The sequence below is a fragment of the Prionailurus viverrinus genome, chromosome A2 (genome assembly GCF_022837055.1).
Source record: "Prionailurus viverrinus isolate Anna chromosome A2, UM_Priviv_1.0, whole genome shotgun sequence".
NCBI classification, from domain to species: domain Eukaryota; kingdom Metazoa; phylum Chordata; class Mammalia; order Carnivora; family Felidae; genus Prionailurus; species Prionailurus viverrinus.
In genome coordinates this window covers 3,509,574-3,530,438 of record NC_062562.1, presented here as the reverse complement: position 1 = coordinate 3,530,438, position 20,865 = coordinate 3,509,574, and the positions used below count along the sequence as shown (strand labels likewise).

The following is a 20,865-nucleotide window of genomic DNA, read 5'->3' as shown; positions in this document are numbered from 1 at the left end:
ACGTGCGGCGCACACCTCGCGCTCCCCTCCGCAGGGCTCGCCTCGCGCCTCCCTCCCTCCCTCCCACCGCCCCTCCGGTTCGGGCTTCCCATTGGCTGCGGGCTTCGTCCCTCCGACCGCAGCCCGGCAGGCCCCCGCCAGGAAGGAAGTCCCGCCCCACGAGCGGCCGTGCGCGCTGCCGATTGGCCCGGGAGGCTGCCAGTCGGGGCGGCAGGCCAGAGTCGGCGGCGGGGGCCCGCGGTCGGTGCGCGACCCGAACTGGCGGTGGTTTCCGGTTCCGCGGGGCTGGCGGGCGGGCGGGCAGCCGGGAGCGGCGGCGGCGGCGGTGCCTGACAGACAATGAGGGCGGCGGGGCGGCGCTGAGCGGCGGCGGCGGCGAGCGACGCGGGGCCCGGGGGCGGGGCGGGGCGCCAGCCATGGACAATCAGGTGAGGAGCGGCCGCGCCGCCCCAGCGCAGCCCGCCGCCCGCCCGGTCCCCTCCCTCCCTCCCACGACCCGCCCGCCCGGCCCTCCTTGGTCCCGGCCTCCCCGCCCACACTCGGCTCCCGCCCGCCCCGCTTTGTGCTCGCCCGCCGCTCCCCCGGCCTTTATGTGGGGCGGGGGCGCCCCTCCCCCATCCCGACCCCGGCCCGGCCAGAGCGCCTCGGACTTCTATGAGGACCCCGGCCTGGCCCAGCCCAGAGCCCCCTGAGACGCCCCTCGGAACCCCAGTGCAGCCCAGACCCCCCCCCCCCCCTCTCCCGGGATGCCCCCTTGTGATCCCAGGCAAGCCCAGAACGCTCTGGGACGCTCTTCGGGACCCCGACCCAGGCCAGAGTCTCCACAGGCGGCTCAGACTCTCCTGGGACTCCCCCTGGGAGTCCAGTCCAGCCCAGCACCCTTTGGGACACTCCTCGGGCCCCTGAACCAGCCTAGAGCCCCCACTGGTGGCCCAGAAACCCCTGGGATGCCTTTTGGGACCCCAGCGCGGCCCAGAACCCCGTGGGGACCCCAACCCCCGCCAGAGTCCCACAGGCACCCCTGGGGACACCGCCCCAGCCCAGAGAGCCCCACGGCTGTCCCCGGGACCCTTCAGATTTGTCAGATCTGGCCCTGTACCACCCTTCTTTGGATCCAGGGCCTGTCTTCCTTTCTCTCTGGACTCTTGGCCCTGAGTCCCTTCAAACTCCTTGAGCCCGCAGCCTAATGCTGCTGCTGCTGCTGCTTCCTTAGACCCTTGCTGGGGTTTGAAATCCCCCTCCTCCCAACCCCGCAGAACCCCCAGAACCTTGGTGCAGCCCCCTGCTTCCTCTAACCTAGGCCCACCCTAAGCCTTTTTATCCCTCGTTTTCTTCCAGGGCCGAGACTTTGCTCCCCCTTGCTCCTGCCACTGCCTTAGCCTGAGTGACCGTTTCCCCTCGGCCTCTGGCTAGGGTCTGGGTTTTTCACACGAGGACCCAGGCCTGCGTTGAGCCCACCCCATCACCCCCACTTTGGATTTGGGCTTGCTTTCTCAGCTCCCTCAGGTTTCAGGCCCTGCTCAGTCCCTCGGCCCCTAGTGTCTGAGGGGCTCTCTTTCCGCCTTCAGACCAGGCCTAGGGGCATTGTCTGCTCCGACCTGGAGCCCCCCAAGCCCTCTAGACACCAAATGCCTCGCTCCCCTCAGCTTGGGTCCTCTTTGCCCCTGCAACCCTGGTTTACCCCCAGTCCAGATCTCAGTCTGCCCGTTCCGAGCTCAGCTGGCTTCCCTTCACAGACCTGCAGTTTCCCCGGCCCCCCTGTACCTCTCTCCTTGAATTCAGGGTTTCCCACTTCCTTCCAGCATCCCCCAGCCTGATGTGTTGGCTTTCAGCCACTGTCCCCTCCCCTCAGCATGCCCCATGTCCCTTCCCTCCCCAGCATCTTGGAGCCTTCACTGGGAGCCTTGCTTCAAACCCAGGGTGGCTCCCCAGATTCCATACGCTTTCCCCGTGGCCCCCCTTGCCCTTCTGTCTGGAAACCCGGAGACAATTGTGTCAGTTGAAATAAACCCCAGGCCGTTCAGGCCCCTGGGGTGCCCTTCACCAGCTCTGCACCGTCTCCTCTTCAGTACCCAAGCCCCTAACCCTCTTCGGGACTGTTGCGGCCCCCGACCTGGGGTCATTTATTTCTTCATCCTTCCCCAGTGCCCGTGGCTTCCAGGGGCACGGGGCCAGGAGAGGCGGCAGTGTGGGGCTACGGGGGTGGCAGCTGAAATCTCTGCAGTCAGTCAGGGCAGGTTGGGGCGTCCCTGGCGGCTGGCGCCACCGAGGCGGTGCTGTCTGGTAAGGCGCTGTGTGGCTGGGAGGTGTGCAGGCAGGAGACCGCCCCTTGCCCATCCCGGTCAACTGTGGGGGTACAGGATCGCTGAGGCTTGTGCTTGTGGGACCTTCTCACCACGATCTCTCTTTCGTCTTTGGCGTTGCTACCTTTCTCTTGAGAGGTGGGCTGGAGTGGTGGATCGTGGCAGCGGGTGTGAGTTCACTTCTGCAGGGACAGAGCCTATTACGTCCAGTCTGTACTGAGTTACGGAAACAAAACAGAATATACCTTCAGGGTCCGCTTGGAATGGAACCCACCCATGGGAAAGTCATGTTGGGTCCCGCTCAGGCATAGGATGTGGCTCCTGCCTGTCACCCCACCAGCCAGACAGTCCCCCAGGGAGGTATCTTAGGCCCAAGTGTGTTTATTCCCCTGTGACTTGCTGGGCCCTGGCGGTCTGGGTGGTTGTCATTTATGTAAGTGGAAGGGTGAGGGTGGATGGCATTCTTGGCCTGTGTCAGAGAGAGAGAACGGTCTTGCTTTGGTGGACTGGTGAACTCTGCTGGGCTGGTCAGTGAGAGCCCCACTGCCCGGTGTGTAGCCACTAGTCCTTGTGGCTTTTTATGTGGCAATGAACCACAACGGAAAAAGTCAATTTCTGCGTGGCACCAGCCACGTCTTAAGGGCCCATTCACTGTCACTAGTGAGCTGCTGGCCACCTTAAGGCACAGCTCCGAGAGACAACATTTCCCTCATGGCAGAAAGTTCCATAGCACCATAGGTGCTAGCCTAACTCCTTGCAGAAGTATTTGCAAGTGAACCCGATCCCACGGGAAAGTGTGTGGCATTCCGTAGTCTGATTCTTTATCCCTGGCCGTGTTTCTGCAAATTTGGGAGAGGCCCAGGAGCTCTGTCCCTTCTTTACAGAGAGAGCAGTCTCTGGGAAGACGGGAGAGAATGGTGTCCTCTACCCAAGTGGGTGAGTTGGCTGTGAGCGTCCTAGGACTTGGGTGTGGGGCAAATGCTTTGAACCCAGCAGAATCTCAGCTTTCTCTCTCTCCCCTGAGTTGCCCCAAACCTGTAAATGCCTCAGTCCGATGGGGAACCACAGGACTTTCCCCCAAGGGCCTGCTTGCTTCGGGAGGCTTTGATTCTCCTTACCTCCCTGTTGTGTTCTCTAGAACTTTCCAGCTGAGCAGGGGGATCCTGCGCTTTGCTCTGCGCTCCCAACTTCTCAGCATTGCAATCCTTTCCCCGTGGCCAGGAAAAGTCCTTCTGGCTTCCTTTGCCCTGACTGTTACCCACCTATTTGATTCCGCCAGCCACCCTGCCTAGTCCATACTTACGGGTCCATTGGGTGGGGGGGTTGCGTTTCTTTACGGGGGAAGAGTGGTGCATGGGGGGAGGCTTGTGATTTATCTCCGAGGATGGAGGGGAAGGAGTGGGTGTGGGTGAAGGCTGAGCAGACAGTAAAAGGATGGAGAAAGGGCGATGGGGGAGGGTCTCTGGTCACAGGGGTTGCCCAGGGGGATCTAGAAGTCTGGGTTCTCCCAAGGACCAGGGAGTCCTCCCTTCACAGAGGCATTGGGCCCATTACCCGAGGAGGGCGGCCGACCCGTTGAATTACCCAGTTGAGTTGATATTTGCTGCTTCTCCCAAGTTTGATTTGGGATCCGCCTGCTGTCGACCACCCTCCGTTGTTCCAGAAGAGGAGGTTGGTTTTTGACCGCGATGGCCCATTTTACAGACATGGACATGATGGAGCCTCAGGATGGCCCCGGAGGGTGTCAGGGCCAGGTGGGATTCCTAGGTAACTGTCCTTTTCCCAAACCTTGCCGAGAAACGCTCAGACTTGTGCAGAGCACTATTCTCTGCCACCCTGCTCCGAAACTGTCACCGGGAAAGTTGACGTGCCAAGTGGTTTGTCCTAAAGTTAATGCCCTGCACAGTACTTGAGGTGGGGGCCAGAGTTCTGTTCGCCTTTACATCCATCATAGTTTCTAACACAAAGTCTTGCACTTAGCTTTACCAGCCGTCGGCTGAAAGAGCAACTAGGGATCAGTCCTTTGGTAACGAGGCCCATCTGACCTGGTAACTGATGCCTTTATTGGGGTTGTGCTCGTTCAGAAATCTCCCAGCACTGCTTCCCGCAGAACTTTGGTGACAGCCAGTTCTCCATCTACGTGTCTGCGGGCATCTCAAATGGATGTAATATAAACCCTGTCCCAGGCCTCCCTGGCAGGCTGGTAAGGGCATTCTTCCTGGGCACCTGAAAACCAGGGAGTGGGGGTGTCCTCGAGTATCTTCACGGTCTACACACTTATCCTTAGTTTTCAAAGAGACATTCACTGAGCTCCTTCCTTCTTGTCCCTTCGTCATTAACTTTGTGCCCTGGGCCAAAGGGACGAGGCCCGATGAGTGCCGTTGTTGGCCACCAGCCCCCTGTGCATCCCCAGTGAAAAGACCAAGGCCTGATGCAGGTGTTAGGGGAGGTCCCCTGCCCTCGGCTCTGTCCCGCCTCTGTGTGGGCAGTCTTCTGCTTGAGAGGATTGTCCCCGAGGGATAACCGTCATGTCCCCATCTTTCTCACCTTCTGATCCAGTGGCTGCTCCTGAGAGCCCCCAGCTGGGTCTGGGGGAGAAAGTTCTGCCAAGAGTATCTTATTTGGTCTGTGTTGCTGTTGCTCTATGAGGGCCAGCACCTTTTCCCGTTTCTGTGGTGTGGACCGGGACGGTGGCAGCCCTGCCGGATCCAGCCGGACTTGGCACGGTCGGTCTAACCTGATGAGGGGAGAAGGCTCTTCGGTGTTCCTCCTCCTGGGAGGGGAGGGGAGGGGACTGTTGTATCTGAGGGAATTGCATGCAGTAGCCAAACTCCAGGCATAATTATACCACTTGGTAAAGTACGAATTCCCTGAGGAAAGGGCATCATCTGTTGAAGAGAATTCCCACCAGGAAATCAGGGGCAGTCTTCCAGATAAACTCGTTAAAGACCTGCCTTCTGGGGCCCAGGCTGAAGGCAGGGTTAGTGGGATATGGGAAGAATCTGATGAGGAAAGGCCTTGGAAGCAGGGGAGATGTTGGAACTGGGCTGGTTCGCCCTCTTTGCCAGGCATTGGCCATTTGAGCCCACACTTGGAGGGACCTGTACTCTTCAGTGACGAAGTGCCTGGGAAGCTGCCCTCCAGGATCTGTTCGCCTGGTTTGCAGGACTTAGCATTATGGCCCTTGGGTTCCAGTTGATCTGGAGGGAGGACAGTGCCCTGCCGAGGCCCTTAGCCCAAGCCTAGCTGTCCCAGGATGGCCCTCAGAGCCCTTGAGCTGCTCTGTCTCCATCTACAGACCTTCCAGATGATCTCCCAGAAGTAAAATGGTCAGCTCTTTCCAGGACAGTCCTGGAACGTTCCCCCCTTTGTTCCCAGCTTTTGTTAGGGGAGTGGGTGGCAGGACAGTTCCTGGGTGCTGGGACATGGCAGGAACTGAGGCCGGGTCCCCTGGTCCCCAGGGGCCAGGTTGCACAGAGCGCCTCCAAGCAACAGGCAGGACACATGAGATTCATTCCTTCCAAGACCGTTGAGAGCTTAACCTAACCGGTAGTTAACCTCTTTAGCCAGGCACCCTTCCTGGAGAAAGAGCTAACTGTGTTTCAGTTCTCTGGTTCTCATGCATGGGGCAGGAGTCCAGGTGGAGTAAGGCAGGAGGGGGGCAGAACCTTGAAGGCGGAATTGGCTTAGTTGTGTTAATAAATTATCATGACTTGACAAGTCGGAGCAGTTGGCCGGGCTCAGTGTCTTGCTTGCCTCCAGTGTGAGTAGCACGAATGTCTTCCTGAATCTGATTTCTTCTCTAAGAGAGTGGCCCAGAGGTTGTGTTGTTCCCCTGTCTTTATTCGGGGGAGCGTTCCTCCCCTTAGTGCACCAGCATGTGCTGTCGTTGGCACCTCAAGGCTGGGGGGTGTCCAGGCTGAGTTGGTGCCAGACCCCGGGGCCTAGATGCTGCCCGGGCAGAGCTTTGGGCACGGTCTGCCAGCGACAGAGATCATCCAGTGCCGCTTCAGAACCTTCCTGTTTACTTTGGCCTCTGGAGCGTTCCTTTGGCACTTTGTTCCCCCTCCGACGGGACTGTGGCCTTCCATTCTTTCTCAATAGCTGCCCTGCCCCTTGTGTGCCCCGGGTAGGAGCCCCAGCTCATCAGAAATGCTGAGAAGGCAGCCAAAGTTGGAGCGGCCCGATTGGTGGATTGCAGAATCTGAGGCGACATCGCCTTGCGTAGGAGTTAACTCCGAAGAACCAAAAGCCAAAGTCGTTTGCCAGTGTATTGTTAAGATGATGTGTGTTCAGTTCACCTGTAACCCTCCCCGCAGTCCAGAGAATGTCTCCCGATTTCTCTGTGAGGACACACCGGCGAGAGGGGCAGAGTTTCTGTCATGCGTGTAAGGGCATCTGGGGATTACAGCCCATCGGGGTAACGGAAACACTGTTTGGGTTCGTTGAACGTGGCCCATGTGCAGTGCTCTGCAGAGGGAGGCTGGTTGATTTGAGCATTGCTTGTTTATCTAGACGTTTAGTCTCTCGCATCTAGCTTTTGGTGTGTTTCCCCTTGAATATCCCCTGTCGCCTGTCCCCCTCCCCCCCCACCCCCTCCACTGCTTGGCAGGACCCCAGTGCCCTGGGTCTTGGGGTTGAGCTGCCTCGTGTCCCCTCCATCCATTCTTTTGCTTTTAATTTTAAGTTTGTTTATTTATTGTTTGAGTAATCTCTACACCCAGCGTGGGGCTTGAATTCATGACCCTGAGATCAAGAGTTGCATGCTCTTCTGGGGCGCCTGGGTGGCTCAGTCAGTTGAGCGTCCGACTCTTGATTTTGGCTCAGGTCGTGATCTCATGGTAGGTGAGATCGAGCCCCGTGTCCGGCTCTGTGCTGACAGTGTGGAGCCTCCTTGAGATTCTCTCTCTCCCTCTCTCTGCCTTTCCCCCATGCGTGCACATGCACTCTCTCAAAATAAATAAATATGAAAAAAAAAAAAGTTGCATGCTCTTCTCACTGAGCCAGCCAGGCATCCCTCTGTCCAGTCTTAAGTCCTACCGGTTCTCCCCTTTCAGACTCGACCAAATCTCCTTTTCCAGCCACTCCCTCTGGTTGCTTCCTAGCAGGCTTGTTGTTTGTCTGTCTGTCTGTCCTTTTCTGCCTTCAGCCCAGACTGTACACAATTGCCGGGGAACTTTGACTCAGATACCGTTTCCTTGCATCCATCATCTGCATACAGTTGGCTGCCATTCCTGCCGCGTGGAATCTAAATGCTCCACCCCGACCCTCACTCTTCCCTCCTGTGGCCCCGGACCCTGCAAGTCCCTGCGCTTTTCCCTGGGGAGCCCTGCAGTGACCGGCAGCCTGTGCGGGGGGGTACCCCTGCTCTGTGGTCGACAGCTGGCTCACTCAGCGCCCGGAGCCTCCCTCCCGCCAGCCCCTCCCTCACTGGGCCTGCCCTGTCCTTCCCAGTGTCCTTACTGGTTCCTCCCCTTGGGAGAGCACCACTTACAATTTGCTGATCTAGGAAGGCTCCTTAGTGTAAATTCTCTGGTGTCATCGATGCCCCGTGTGCCCCCGACGTGGATATGAAAGGGCGGGCTAGATGGGGTCTCTGCGGAGGCAGCAGTGAGCAGCCAGGGAGCCGGCATGGGGTGAAGTGGGCGCGGTGGAATTGGCGCACAGACTGCCGTGGACCCTCTAAGGCACGCCGCCAGCTTAGGGCCAGTTCCTGTGTTTGTGTGGGAATGCACACACCTCGACACGTAAAACTTCCGTGTAGATGGCAAGACGTACTCAGACCTGAAAGAGCTTTAAAAAGCGGGGGGTCACCTGGGTAGCTCGGTTGAGTGTCCGACTTCAGCTCAGGTCACGATCCCCGGTGCATCGGGCTCTCTGCTGTCAGAGCAGAGTCTGCTGCAGATCCTCTGTCCCCCCCCCCCCCGCCCCTCCCCTGCTTGCGCTCTTCCCCAAATAAATAATAATTTTTAAACAGCTTTAAAGGGGAAAAATAACGGGCGTCTTGGGCCTGAGGAAACACACCAGTGGGAGATGGGAGGTGTGCTGAGGCCTTTGGACCTTACTTGAGGGAGTGGCGAGCCATTGAAAGCTGAACCGGCAAAGCGACAGTTTGTGTCTGTCCTGCTTTCCTGGCCTGGCAGCCAGTGAGAGGGCGTGGAGGGAGGGAGCCGCTGGCATTGGCAGCGGGATCTGCCCGGGTGGAGGGATCCCAGAGAAGAGGCAGGAGGTCACATGAGGTCAGCTGGGGAGAAAGGGGGTCCAGAGTCCAGAGCAGGAGGTCTCCAGTCGGGGAGGAGGGTGGTTCCCTGGAGAGAGGGCACAGGGGGCGGGTGGGAGGTGGCTTGGCTGGGGAAGCGTGGTTGCCCGCTACCCGCCAGCGGACAACTTGCTCCTGGCTGTCCTCGGCACTTAGGAACAAGTGTCCTCTTGGCCTCTGGTTTCTTTGTAACATTCTTGCATCTGATACTAGGTGTCAGGCTGTATCTCCCAGCAGACTGGGGAGGATCTCACACACCAGAGTGCGTGTTTACAGTGGGTTCCCCATCAGTGCCTTTGGCCCACCGAGGGGTGTGAGTGCTTCAAAAGTTTTGTGGCTTTGTGTTCGGTGGAGTGGAACCGGCAGGAGCTACCTTACATTTCAGGCACAGTGTCGCACACACGCAGAGAGCCTGACTGCCGAGGTCCCCAGATCCCTGGGGGCTTCCTCCTGGCCCCCTCCATTCCAACTGTGAACCACCATTCTGCTTTTAACACCGACAGGCGATGCTTTTGTGGACTCAGGTGACCCCGAGGGTCTCTGTTCCCCAGAGGCATCCTGTGGGGCGGAGGAGAGTGAAAACGCTTTAATCAAGGAGCTTGGGTGACTTGAGCAGGGAGGCAAGACGGCAGGGGCTAAGGGAGTGGGCCCTCGGGGGACGCACCCCTGCGCTTGAGTCTGGGCCCCGCTCCCTGCCAGCTGACTGTGTGCAGCTTAGCAGCTCCACCTCAGAACCTCGTTTTCCTCATCTGTTTTCCTCATGAGGTAATTGCACTCTGGGTCACACTGAGGGTTGTATTCAGGGAGCTCTTGGTGAGGATTCCAGCTCTGGACAAGGAGGCAGCCCCAAGAGTCAGCAGGTGTTCGAGCAGAGCCAGCAGCTTGTTAGCAAGATGAGCTCCAATAGTGACAGATGCTGAGAATGTACAATGTGACACAGGGTGATGGGGGTGGTGGTAGGTGCTTTCAGACTGGGTGGCCCGGGGCGGGGGAGGGGGGGCGGGGGGGGGGGCGGGGGTTTTCCCAGAGAAGGTAACATTCAAGCCGAGACCTCAGTGACAAGAGGGAGCCAGCCATGGCCTAGGGAAAGAGCGTCCAAGGCAGAGGGAACCGCAGGTGCCAAGGCCCTGAGACAGGAATGAGCAAGACTTGGAGGAACAGTGGGGAGGTTGTCCTGCTGGGGTGGAGGGTGAGGGCTAGAAGGAGGAAGCACAGGGCCTCCAGGGGGCGGGCTGGAGAAAGAGGGCCCGCAGGGCCGCTCGCACAGTGCCTGGTTCACTGTAAGCCCCAGGAGGCTCTTTGCACTCTCGTTGTGGGTTGGGAAGCCCGTGGCAGTGCCCAGGGGTCTTTGCGGCTCCCGTGGCCAGTGCTGGCCACGCTCTGTAGGCGATGGGGTGGGAATCTTGCCGTCCCCTGCCCTGGCCTCATCACTGACCCGTGCCCGCCTCTTTCTCCCTCCAGTGCACTGTCCAGGTCAAGTTAGAGCTGGGACACCGTGCCCAACTGCGCAAGAAGCCCACAACGGAGGGTTTCACCCACGATTGGATGGTGTTTGTCCGTGGCCCCGAGCAATGTGAAATCCAGCACTTCGTGGAGAAAGTGGTCTTCCGGCTGCATGACAGCTTCCCCAAGCCCAAGCGCGGTGAGTGCCTCCAGCCTGGCTGGGCAGCCCTGCGGGGCTCAGGGCTGTGCCACCGCCCATGTGTCATCGCTCCTTGGAGGGCTTGTCTCCATCCCCTCCCCAGGAGCAACAGGGCCCACACTCTGGGAGCTTCTGGCTTGCCCCCCTTGCCGTGTTGGAGAGAGAAGGTGCCCAGCCAAGATGTGGCCCTTCTGCGACCTTAAAATGGTCCTCCTCCCTCCTGCCTGCCTTTCCTTCAGTTGATGAATTCATTGTAGAGAAAAGCCAAAGGAGGTGGTGACTGTGTCTTGTGTCATTATTTAGACTCGGTCTCTGAGAAGCATCCAGAGAACGTAGCCGAAGGCCAGTGGGTGGGAAGGGCGACTTACACCCACCTGGTGAGGAATCAGGAAATTGCTTATTGGGCCTACAGTTGATGAGAGATGCCATTTTAAGGATTTCATGATATTTGGGGCAAAAATCTCATTTTACTGCTGTCTTACGTGTCTTCCTTCTCTGCTTCACCCCTTCACACTCAGACTGCCGTTTCTTGGGCAGAAGTAAGTGCCTCATTCATGCATTCTGCATAGATCTTGATTATCTGTGGCCCTGTAGTCTGATGAGGCAGAGAATGGGAACTCAGTTTATGGGGCTCAGAGAACACTCCTGGGGAATTTGGAATGAAGTTGTTGGCTGTCTTGTCAGCTCTGTGGGGGCCGGGGCCGTGTCTGCTCTCACTATGGAGCCCCCTGGGTGAGGTGTGGTACATCACAGGGGTCCAGTACATGGTTTCTTGAATGGATGTGTTGACAGAGGAGAGAAGGACCTCTTGCTGGAAGAATAGTTCAGCGTGGTGAGAGCCACTGCTGAGCCCCCCGTCCCAAGTGCCAGGGGCCATGGGGCCAAGCAATAAGCAGGCATGGATGGCCTCAGGCTGAAGCAGGAGCACATTGTAGGATCCCCTGGGGTCCTGGACCTGTGCCGGCAAGTGACTTGTGGTCTATTGGGGAAGTGATGTATGTTACACATGTAGAAAGTCCTGGTTCACAAGGGAAGGCAGCTGGAGAGTCCTAGTGGTGTGGTACCCATTTTTTTTTTTCTTCTGGTTTCTTCTATTGGCTCTCATTTATTCCCTTCCCTCATTTCTGCTTTTCTGGGTCCTCACCTTGTCTCCTCTTCCTTCTTTCTGAGCATCCTGGAGGAGAATGGATCTGGTTCCTGCAACAGCAGCTGTCTATAAAGCATCTTCAGTAATAATAAACCATGGCGTTTCCTGGGCACTTTCTGCTAAGCTCTTTTCCTGTGCGGGGTCTCTGTTCAGTCTCCCCACAACCCCCTTACAGATGGGGGGCAGGTGCAAGCGGGCCGGCTACACAGCCTGTGCTTTAAAGCAGGGTCTGCACACGGGCCCAGGGGCTGGGTCAGTGCCGCAGCATGTTACCGGCGGCCGGTACGCCCATTCACTCAGGTTGTGCCTGTGCTGGCAGCAGAGTGCCGTCTGTGGCTGCCAGCCTTCTGGCCTGGGCCCTCCGTGCTTCCTTGGGCTGCCTCCTCTCCAGTTCTCCTTCACCATTGCCCTCCCCTCTCTTCTCCCTTTCTCTCTGGGGTGGCCCCAGGGTGCCATCCATCCACCTGTAAGCTGCGTGTTTCATCTCTGTCCCCACCAGGCCAGTAAGCAAACAGCCACCAGGAGTAATGTTAATGGCAGTCTGTGTTTATCATGCCCTTGCTCTGTGCCATGGGCCACGACAGCCCGGCGACATGGGGCCTCCCAGAATCCCTGCAAGGTAGATGTGTCCACTGAGGTTCGGAGAGGCCCAGTGGGCCGCTGTGGTCACATGGAAGCGGCACAGCCTCTGAGCTCCAGGAACTTGGGAAGTGGGGTGATGAGTGGGGTGCGCCCTCTGAGCCCATCAAGGGAAGAGGTGTAATCAGTAGCTGAATCGTGCTGGTTGCGAAGTCTGCCTGTGAGTGCGGACGGACGGATGCCCACACACAGCGGCTGCATCAAATGTATCAGATGATAAACGCCCAGTTCCCTGTGTGTTGTGTGGACAGAACTCATCTTGCCAGTTGTCAGCGCAACGTGGATCAGGTTAAAGAGAATTTGGGGCAGGGATGTCTGAAATTATACTTGATGGGCTTTAAAAGTATTTTTTAAATCAAATATGTGCTCATAACAAACCCAACAGAGGTGTGCAGGGCGCGGAGTTCCCCTTACTGTCCCACACCTGTCACCCCTCCCGGGGGCACTCTGGCCCTTCCTGGGTTTGTCCTTCCCTCGCATCTTAGAGCAGTAGTGTTGGATTTGCTACTTGCTTCTTGATTTTCCACACTGAAGCCCTGTCTTTGACTTACCAGCTCTATCCCAAACTCCCGCCCTTCCTCCAGCGTCTCCTCCAATGTTGTGCGGGTAAGTGACCATCTTTTCAGTGGTCATCTCTGTGAGTCTTGTGACCTTGAGTGAGGAGCCCAACCTGCTCACCATTTGCATCCTCCGCAGAGGCTGCAGTCACCGTTTTGGAAAGAGCTCTGGCTGCTGGGCCGAACTCATGGTTTCTTTCTTTAACCACCCACACGGCCACACGCTTCTTAGCCTTTTTCTGTTCTCTCCCCTCTTTAGCCACCTTAACATAGAGTACATATCACTTGTATTTTCCACCTTCCCTCCTCCCCCAAGGCAGAGGTTTGTGTTTCGCTTTAGTTTGCTGCCGTGACGCTGGTGCTGAAAGGTATCGTAGGCGCTTACTATTTACTGAGCGAGCGAATGGGTTCTTCAGCCCTGTCAGCTTTTGTCAGTGCTTTCTGACTCTCCATCTGGGAAGAGAAACACGTGAGCATCCCTGTCTTCCCTTGAACCTTATACCCCTCCTTTTGGGAGCCACACTTGACCTTGTTAAGGCTGTTGAACTGAAATGGGCACTTCTCCCAGATTAGGGGTTAATTCTAGACGCTGGAAACCACACACCGTCGTGACTTTATTGAGTGTGTTCACTGCTAGGCTGGTCGGGTTGCCAGGATGCCACTCATCCGCTGAGCCCTGGGCCACTCCAAGGAGACCACTCAAGGTCATGTCAAGGTCAGATGAGTTCTTTTTATAATTCTTAGTGAAAACATAGCCCTGTTTACTTTGCCTCATGTTTGGGCTGTAACTTCGTGAAAAATTTGCTTCTCCCTTTTTTCCCCTTGCCTTGTGTCTTCATCAGAAGAGCCGCATTTTTTTTCATATTCTGTCCATCACTTCCTTTATCTGGTGGCGTTTCTTCCCCCTCCTGGATATTCCGATATGTTCTCTTTGTCTTCCTTCTTTAATGAGGACTGGCAGCTCTCAAGGCCACCTCTGTAGCTATTACCCCGGGATTTTACTGTTCTCTTCCAGGGATTTATTTATTACCTGGTGTTTTGCCTTGTTTTACTGGAGTAATTTCTAATGAGTAATGTCCTAAGAGACTAATTACTTAAACAGTTTCTAAAGAAAGGTGTGTGGGAAATAAACTCTGACTCCTGGGATATTCGAAAGTGCTAGCTGTTCTGTTCTCATACATGACTGATAGTTTGGTTGGGTATAATATTTTACTTTGAGAATCACTATCACTTAGAGCTTTTAAAGTACTGCTTCTTTGTCTTCTGAGGAGTCTGTTGCTATCAGGGTCTCATGCTATTGCAGAGGACCTGTTTTGTTTGTTTGCTTTTCTCTAGAAACATTTAGAATATTTTTTATAGCATTATTTCTAGGCTCTTGTTGTTGTTCTTAGCGTTGGATGTTTGGTGTTCTTCATATTTAGCTCAGAGAAGTTTTCTTCTACTTCTTTGACAATGTCTATTTTCTTTTTCTTCTTCCTGGGATGCTTCTTTACCTAACTTCTCTATGCTCAAATATTTTCCTGTGTAAAACAGAAACAATTGTATTTGTGTCACAAGGTTGTCTTAAGGATTAAATGAGCTAATATGTATAGAATAGTGCTAAGAATAGTGCCTGGCACACAGTAGGTACTTTATAAACATCAGTTGCGGGGCGCCTGGGTGGCGCAGTCGGTTAAGCGTCCGACTTCAGCCAGGTCACGATCTCGCGGTCCGTGAGTTCGAGCCCCGCGTCGGGCTCTGGGTTGATGGCTCAGAGCCTGGAGCCTGTTTCCGATTCTGTGACTCCCTCTCTCTCTGCCCCTCCCCCGTTCATGCTCTGTCTCTCTCTGTCCCAAAAATAAATAAACGTTGAAAAAAAAAAAAATTTTTAAAAAAATAAAAATAAAAACATCAGTTGCTATTAGTGTTTGTTTAATCTGAATTGTTTTCTTACATCTCACCCTTTAAAAATGTGTCTTTTTGTTCTACAGTCTCAACTTTGTCTTTCCATTGAATTATAAAATTGTAAGTGGTATATTTGTAACATCTAAGAGCCCTTTTCTACTCTCTAATTGTCCCTTTTTAGATGTCTTGTTTTTATTTGTTGGGCATATCCGGGATCTAAGGACGTTGGCTCTAGTTTGTTGGTTTAAATTTTTCTTTTAATTTTCCCCAAGTTCTCCTGTAGTCTCCAAATTTTTCCTGTTTCTTTGGGCTCTTCGCTGCAGGTGGATGGGAACTGTTATTGACAGCTCTTTGTAAGTCAGGGTGGGTTCTGTTGACCAGCAGGCTTCTGGTTAGGGAGTGGCCCCCCAGTTTCAAAATGAGGTCATTAGAAGGAAGTGATCCATGATGTGAGAGGGTCACTGTGGCTGGGTCTTAGGGGACCTGAGGCCAGGCTGATGAGAGGTGAGGCTGGAGGTGACAAAACACCTTGCAGCCCCATGGAGGGGCTTGAAGTTGGTCCTGAGGGCAGTGGGGTGCCATCAGGGGACCCGGTCCGGTTCACACTTCAGAATGATCATTACAGCTGCCTGTGCAGAAGATCCTGGGAGTGAGCCCGAGGCAGAACGGCTAGTGCACTGGTGGTAACCCATGTGAGAGAGGCAGGGTGCCTGGGCTGGAGCAGTGGTACAGGACGCTGGGGCGGTGGGGTACATTCTAGAGTGTTTTGGAGGCAGACATGATAGCACTTGGGTGACCTTGGGAGAGGGAGGAGTCGGGCTGACCGTGCGGCCTTGGGTGAGTGGTGGGTAGCTCGCGTCCTGAGCGTGGATGCTGGGCGATACAGGTTTAAGGGGGAGATAAAGAGGTGTCTTGGGGTCGGCTACACCTGAGCTTCCCATCCAGCACCTACAGGAGGATATCCGAGGAGCAGAAGGAGACTGGTTGGAATAGAGATTTGTTGCTGAGCTCACCCGTGACAGTGTCCCAGGCTACCAGGGTCACCGCCTGTTTCCTGGGAGCAGGGCTGCTCCATACTTCTAGGTGGGCTGTCAGACAGAGGGTGGTGACACCCAGAGTAACCCACGACGGACCAGAGACGTTCTCATGGCCTCTGTCATCATCCCAGCACCTGACGGTGCCCGACGTAAATGGTGTAGAGTACACGAATGAATGCAGTCACTGCTGTGTTTGGTGGCAGTGATGATTCAGGTGTAGACCCTGGTGTCAGTGACGGTGTTTAGGGTGCAGGGTTCAGAGGCAGCCAGGGCTACTGCTGGTCTCCAGGAGGCTGTGCTGTGTGCTGTGGCATGTCCTGGGACTGTTGAGGGAGCCCCCATCCCCGACACCACTGGGGAGGCCAGTCCAGTTGAGTAAGCCTCGTTTACCAGCCATGTGCTTTTCGTACAGCGGGGAGTGGGGACTGGCACCCAGGGTGCCGAGTGAGCACACCGCTGGGGAGACGGTAGCCGGCCTCATAGGGAGGGTGGGATGGGGTGGAGGGAGCCAAGGCCAGCTCTTACCCCTCAGCTGTCCTTGTAGCTCCAGACTGCTCTCTGTGAGGCCTGAGCCACGAACCCCTCCCCTGCTCCCCTGTGGTTTGCAACCCGGGGTCCCATGCAAGGCTGCCCTGCCTATGATGGCCTCTGCCTGTTCCAAATCTACCCCATTGGCCAGTTTTTGGGTTAGGGGAGGCTCATGAGATATTTGAGATCTTTGATTTGAGATATTTGATGATTTGAGAGCTTAAAAGATTTTTTTAAGAGAAAAATCTTACAATGTTTTCATTTTAAAAAGCCCGCTTTCATTTTTTTCCATGCACTGTTTTTTCCAGCAATTTCTGGCCCACTTAAGAATTACCTGACCGGGGCAGAGGCGTGCATAATTGTTTCTCACAATTGACGGGATGTTTTCCTGCCTTCCAATAGTGATTGCCTCTGGAGAGGGAGGGGTGGAGGACCAGGAGATTTGACCTGTACTGTGCTGGTTTTTCTTAAAAGCGGGAGAACGGTATTTTCATGACAGCATGTACGTCAAAACATTGAGGTTTGTTCCGGAGGGTAAGATTGCTGGAGGTCATTTTGCTTGTACTTTGCTGTTCGTTTTAGTTTCAGCTTTTTTTTCTTTTCAGCCTCTGAGGTTAACGAATCTCTGTCCAGTCACTTGGGAATGCCTTTGTTCAGCACTAAAATAGAACCCAGGAGAGTCCCAGCTTAGACCCACCATCACCGTCTCCCATCTCCCCGCACCTGTGCGCTGGCACCCAGCTGGGCCTCGGTTCACGGGTGTGAGGGAGCAGTGGAAGGTGGTGGACACCGCCCTGCCTGGGATGCTGGGGCCCCACGGGGTTGGCACCTCACCCAAGTTACGCTCACTGCCCTGATTCGGTTGGACTTGAGCGGCCTGTGGCCGGCAGTGGCTTCTCCGTCTCAGCTGGTGTCGCGCCCCTTCCTGTGCCCCTCTGCTGCTCTACTTCCGCGATGGGGTCACCTTTCTCCCGCTCTGCTCCTCCTGTGCCCTGTGATGCTTCGAATTCCATGGGATTTGACACTCCCGGGGGAGCTGGCCTCCCGGAAAGCCCCGCAGTCCCGTGAGGCCAGCTGAGCCCCGGAGGGGAGGTGTGGAGGGGCTGCGTGCTTTACCGCCACCTGCGGCCGGGCTTTTGGATGTGCAGGAAGCTGATGATGCGTTTCCCTTTCTTTTTAGTGTGCAAGGAGCCCCCTTACAAAGTGGAGGAGTCGGGTTACGCTGGCTTCATCATGCCCATCGAGGTGTACTTCAAAAACAAGGTAGGATCCGGGGACGGCAGTGAGAAGGACACACAGTTCACCAAAGAGGAGGTGGAGCCGGTGACGCACGCGCGGCGGGGTGTTGGAAGCCCTGGGAGCGGACGCCCGAGTCAGAGCGCTGGCACGTCCATCTCGCGTGGGAGGCGGGGGCTGGGGGCGCAGGTGCACGTGGCCTTCTTGGGGAGCAGCCGGGCCACGTCCCGTTCAGCTGCCCTGAAGGTGCATGCGGCCCCCGAGTCGGCAGTGACATGCCGTGACGGGGCCAGAGTTCGTGCGTGGTCTTGGAGGGTCGGTAACTGGGCCGTGAGCAGGGGCCGGCATGCGAAGTCACCTGACTGTCCGACGGTAGGCGACTGGGCGGATGTGCTTTCGGTGCCTCTTAGCGGAAGCTTCAGTGACCCGCTGGGATGAGGAAGGTGTTGAATATTGTTGGGTGAAAAAAGCAACTTTATGTGTGGTATTTCTAGACAAAAGGAATGAAGCTTATCAGAAGTGTTGAAAATGGTGTTCTGGGTGGAAGGACTGTAAAGGGTTGTCGTTTTCTTTCCCTCCATGTGTATTTTCTAGACGCTATGGGTGTATGTATTTTTATAGTTTTATTCCGTTTGTGCTGCTGTAAGTAAATACCACAGCCTGGATGGCTCATAAACAACAGAAATTTACCGTTGACAGTTCTGGAGGCTGGGAGTCCAAGATCACGGAGGCCACTCAGTCAGGGGGGGCCTTCTCCTGGGTCCCAGACTTCTCACCATGTCCTCATGTGGATGGCACAAGGGGTCCGTGGGGTCTCCTTTATGAGAACACTCATCCCATTCGTGAGGGTGGGTCCCACCTCCTCAGTCTGTCACCTTTGGGGCTTAGGACTCGACGTACGAGTTTTGGGGAGACACATTCAGATCATAGCTTATTTATTTATTTTTTTTTTTTGAGCCCGGTAATTAAAAAGAGCCTTCCTGGCAGCCTGCCTCTGCTCCTCACAGGCGCCACCAAGAGGCCATGGTGAGCTTTAGCTAGACTGGCTGCTGGCAGCTCTGCCTTCCTTCAGGAAGGAGATCTCCCTGGGAAGCCACCACTTGCTTAGCGGGCCCCTTGCTTGTACCTGGCTGTTCTGCAATCCACCAGGCATCAAGGACTCTGGGAACGGTGCTCAGGTGTGCTGGGCCGCCGGGAGCCAAGTGCCATTTCAGCGGGCGTGACTCGGTGGGACTGGGCTGCGGGCCCTCCTGGGCCCCAGTCATAGTAGCCTGGGTCGTCCTGAGGCTTTCAGGGAATCAAGACCTGAGAGGCCCGGTGACCGGCCACTCTAGAGAGAAGAGGCCAGCCTGTCTGCATGGGCAGAGGCTCCGTGTCTGTTCAGCAGGGGCTGAGGCAGGGGATAGGGGGGCGATGCCGCCCGGCTCCGGCTGGGCCGTGCAGCAAGCCGCAGGGCGGTCTTCCGACGTCGTCGTGCGTCGGGAGGCCTCTCACTGCTCCGGGAGTGTGGAGAAGGGGCGGGGACTGATGCCAGGGTGAGTCTCTGGGCAGGTGTCGCTGGCCTCTCAGCTCCCTGGGGGAAGCCTGTGTGTAGGGGATGATGATAGGCGCCCGCTGACTGGCTGGGGAGACTGTGTCCATCTGCAGAAAGCTCTTGGCATTTGTGCACACTGGTTATTCTGCAGGGTGGGTGGTATGCGAGCCCCGTGGCCACTTAAATCTCTGGGTTGCGCGGATTAGTTCCTTTGAGGTTCAGAAGCAGTCTGGGGTCCCACAGTCCAGCAAGGCTTTTGTGTTCCCCGAAACTGACCTGTCTGCTGTCTGGTCCCTGACACGCACACCCTCCCCTCCTTACCGGGAGCTGTGTTTGCAGCCACCTGGACCCTGGTGGTGCCCGCTCAGCCTGCCAGTGCCCCCAAGGTTCTGCCAGGAGGCTGGGGCTTGGCCCGGGAGAGGGGGTCCCACCCAGAGGCTGTACGTTGCTGTGTCAGTGGCACTGGCTCGCAGAGCTCTCTCTCCTGGCCCGGGGACCCTTGCTGCTCTCCAGGTTTTCTTGGCGAGAGACTAACGTTGGCGAGAGACAGGGGTGCGTGGTGCTTGTGCCTCAGCTGGCACTTCTCCTGTGGTGGCTTTTGCCGCCTCTGTTAGCGCCCGTCGCTGCCCCAGGCCTCTCCTGCCGGGTGCGGGACGCTGCTCAGTGCCCGCGCAGCCCCAGAGAAGGTTTGGCAGCTGGGAGGGGCCGCGGGGGCCATCCAGATCTGTTCCAGCTTCTTGGCGAGCCGAGTGGAGCCTTCCCCAGTGGCTCGCCCCCTGGAGGAGGGGTGGTTGCTCAGCATTTGTGACCCCAGCCCTCGCTGTCTCCCCCACTGGGCCCTCGGCTGCTTCCTGCCCTCGCTGGGAGCTGCGCTAGCCCACGGGCCCACGCAAGGACTGCTCCCCTGGGGCTGCCGATTACTGCGGGACCCAGAAGCACTTTGTTTTCTTCAGCTTCACTGAGGTATAACTGACGAATGAAATTGTAAGACATTTGAGTGCACCACGTGATGATTTGGCATCCGCACAGTTGTGAGAAGATTTTCCCTGTTGACTTAACACATTCGTCACCTTACATGCCCTGTTTTTTTTGGAGTGAGAACTTTTAAGTTCTACTCTTAGCAAATTTGAGCTAATGCTGGCGTTGTCAGCCTTCGTCACCGCATCACACCCAGGTCCCCGGACCCTGTTCATCTTACAGTTGAACGTCTGTACCCTTTGATCGACCATCTCCCCACTCCCCGCCCCCAGCCCCTGATAACTACTTTCTACTCTGTTTCTATGATTTCCTTGCCTTTTCAGGTTCCGCCTATAAGCGATACCATGTGGGATTTGTCTTTCTCTGTCTGGCTTATTTCACTTCACATACTCTCTCCAGGTTCATCCGTGAAGGATTTCCTTCTTCTTTAAACCCAAATAACATTCCTCTGTGTGTGTGTGTATGTGTATCCATGTGCGTGCACACACCCTGTGTTTTCTTGACCCAGTCACCCATCGACGGACACTTGGGTTGTTTCTCTCAGAAGCATTTTTTTTTTCTGGTTTTGAGGCTGCAGTCAGACCCCTTTGTCTCCCTCGAGACCATTGAGGACTCTGAGGCCCAGAGAGGGTGTCTTCTGTTCTAGCTTGCACAGGAGGTTGGTGCAGAGCCGAGATGACCCAGTGTTTTCTCCCCTCTGGCACGTCCACCACTTGGGATTGTGTGAAGTTCACTGCAGAACGGCAGGAGATCGTTTAAGAACACTTGTCCCCGAGAAGAGCCACGTCTGTCCCTTCTGACGTTTTGGTCTGTGTAAGGACTGCATTCCAGAGAGTCCCTCCAGGCCGAGTGGTCACCCTGCGTTTGTGGAATGTCAGACCACGTATGGGAGGGCAGCTAGGGAGCCCTTGGAGGGAGGATCAAGTGCCTGGCCTTTGCAGTGCCCTGGCTCAGCAGGTGGCTTTGTGGGGCTGGCTGCATGTCTGGGGGTGTTGGGGCAGGGCAGAGCAGGGTTGGTGCTTTTGTTCAGCCCTGCTTCTCAGCCTCATGCAGCGCAGTGGGGGAGACCTAGGCCAGCCCCAAGCCGAAGCCCCAGGTGCTCCGAAACCCAGACTGAGCAG

At 56.2% G+C, this 20,865-nt stretch overlaps 1 protein-coding gene across 1 annotated transcript in view; it reads left to right on the top strand.

The window, feature by feature from the left end:
* The first annotated feature begins 352 nt into the window (after window positions 1-352).
* Window positions 353-20,865, top strand: part of MLLT1 (MLLT1 super elongation complex subunit) — a 67,806-nt gene continuing 47,293 nt past the window's right edge. Inside the window, 3 exon segments of the mRNA XM_047834820.1 lie at window positions 353-428; window positions 10,024-10,204; window positions 17,177-17,259. Coding sequence (XP_047690776.1) covers window positions 417-428; window positions 10,024-10,204; window positions 17,177-17,259 — 276 coding nt within the window. The 5' untranslated portion in view covers window positions 353-416.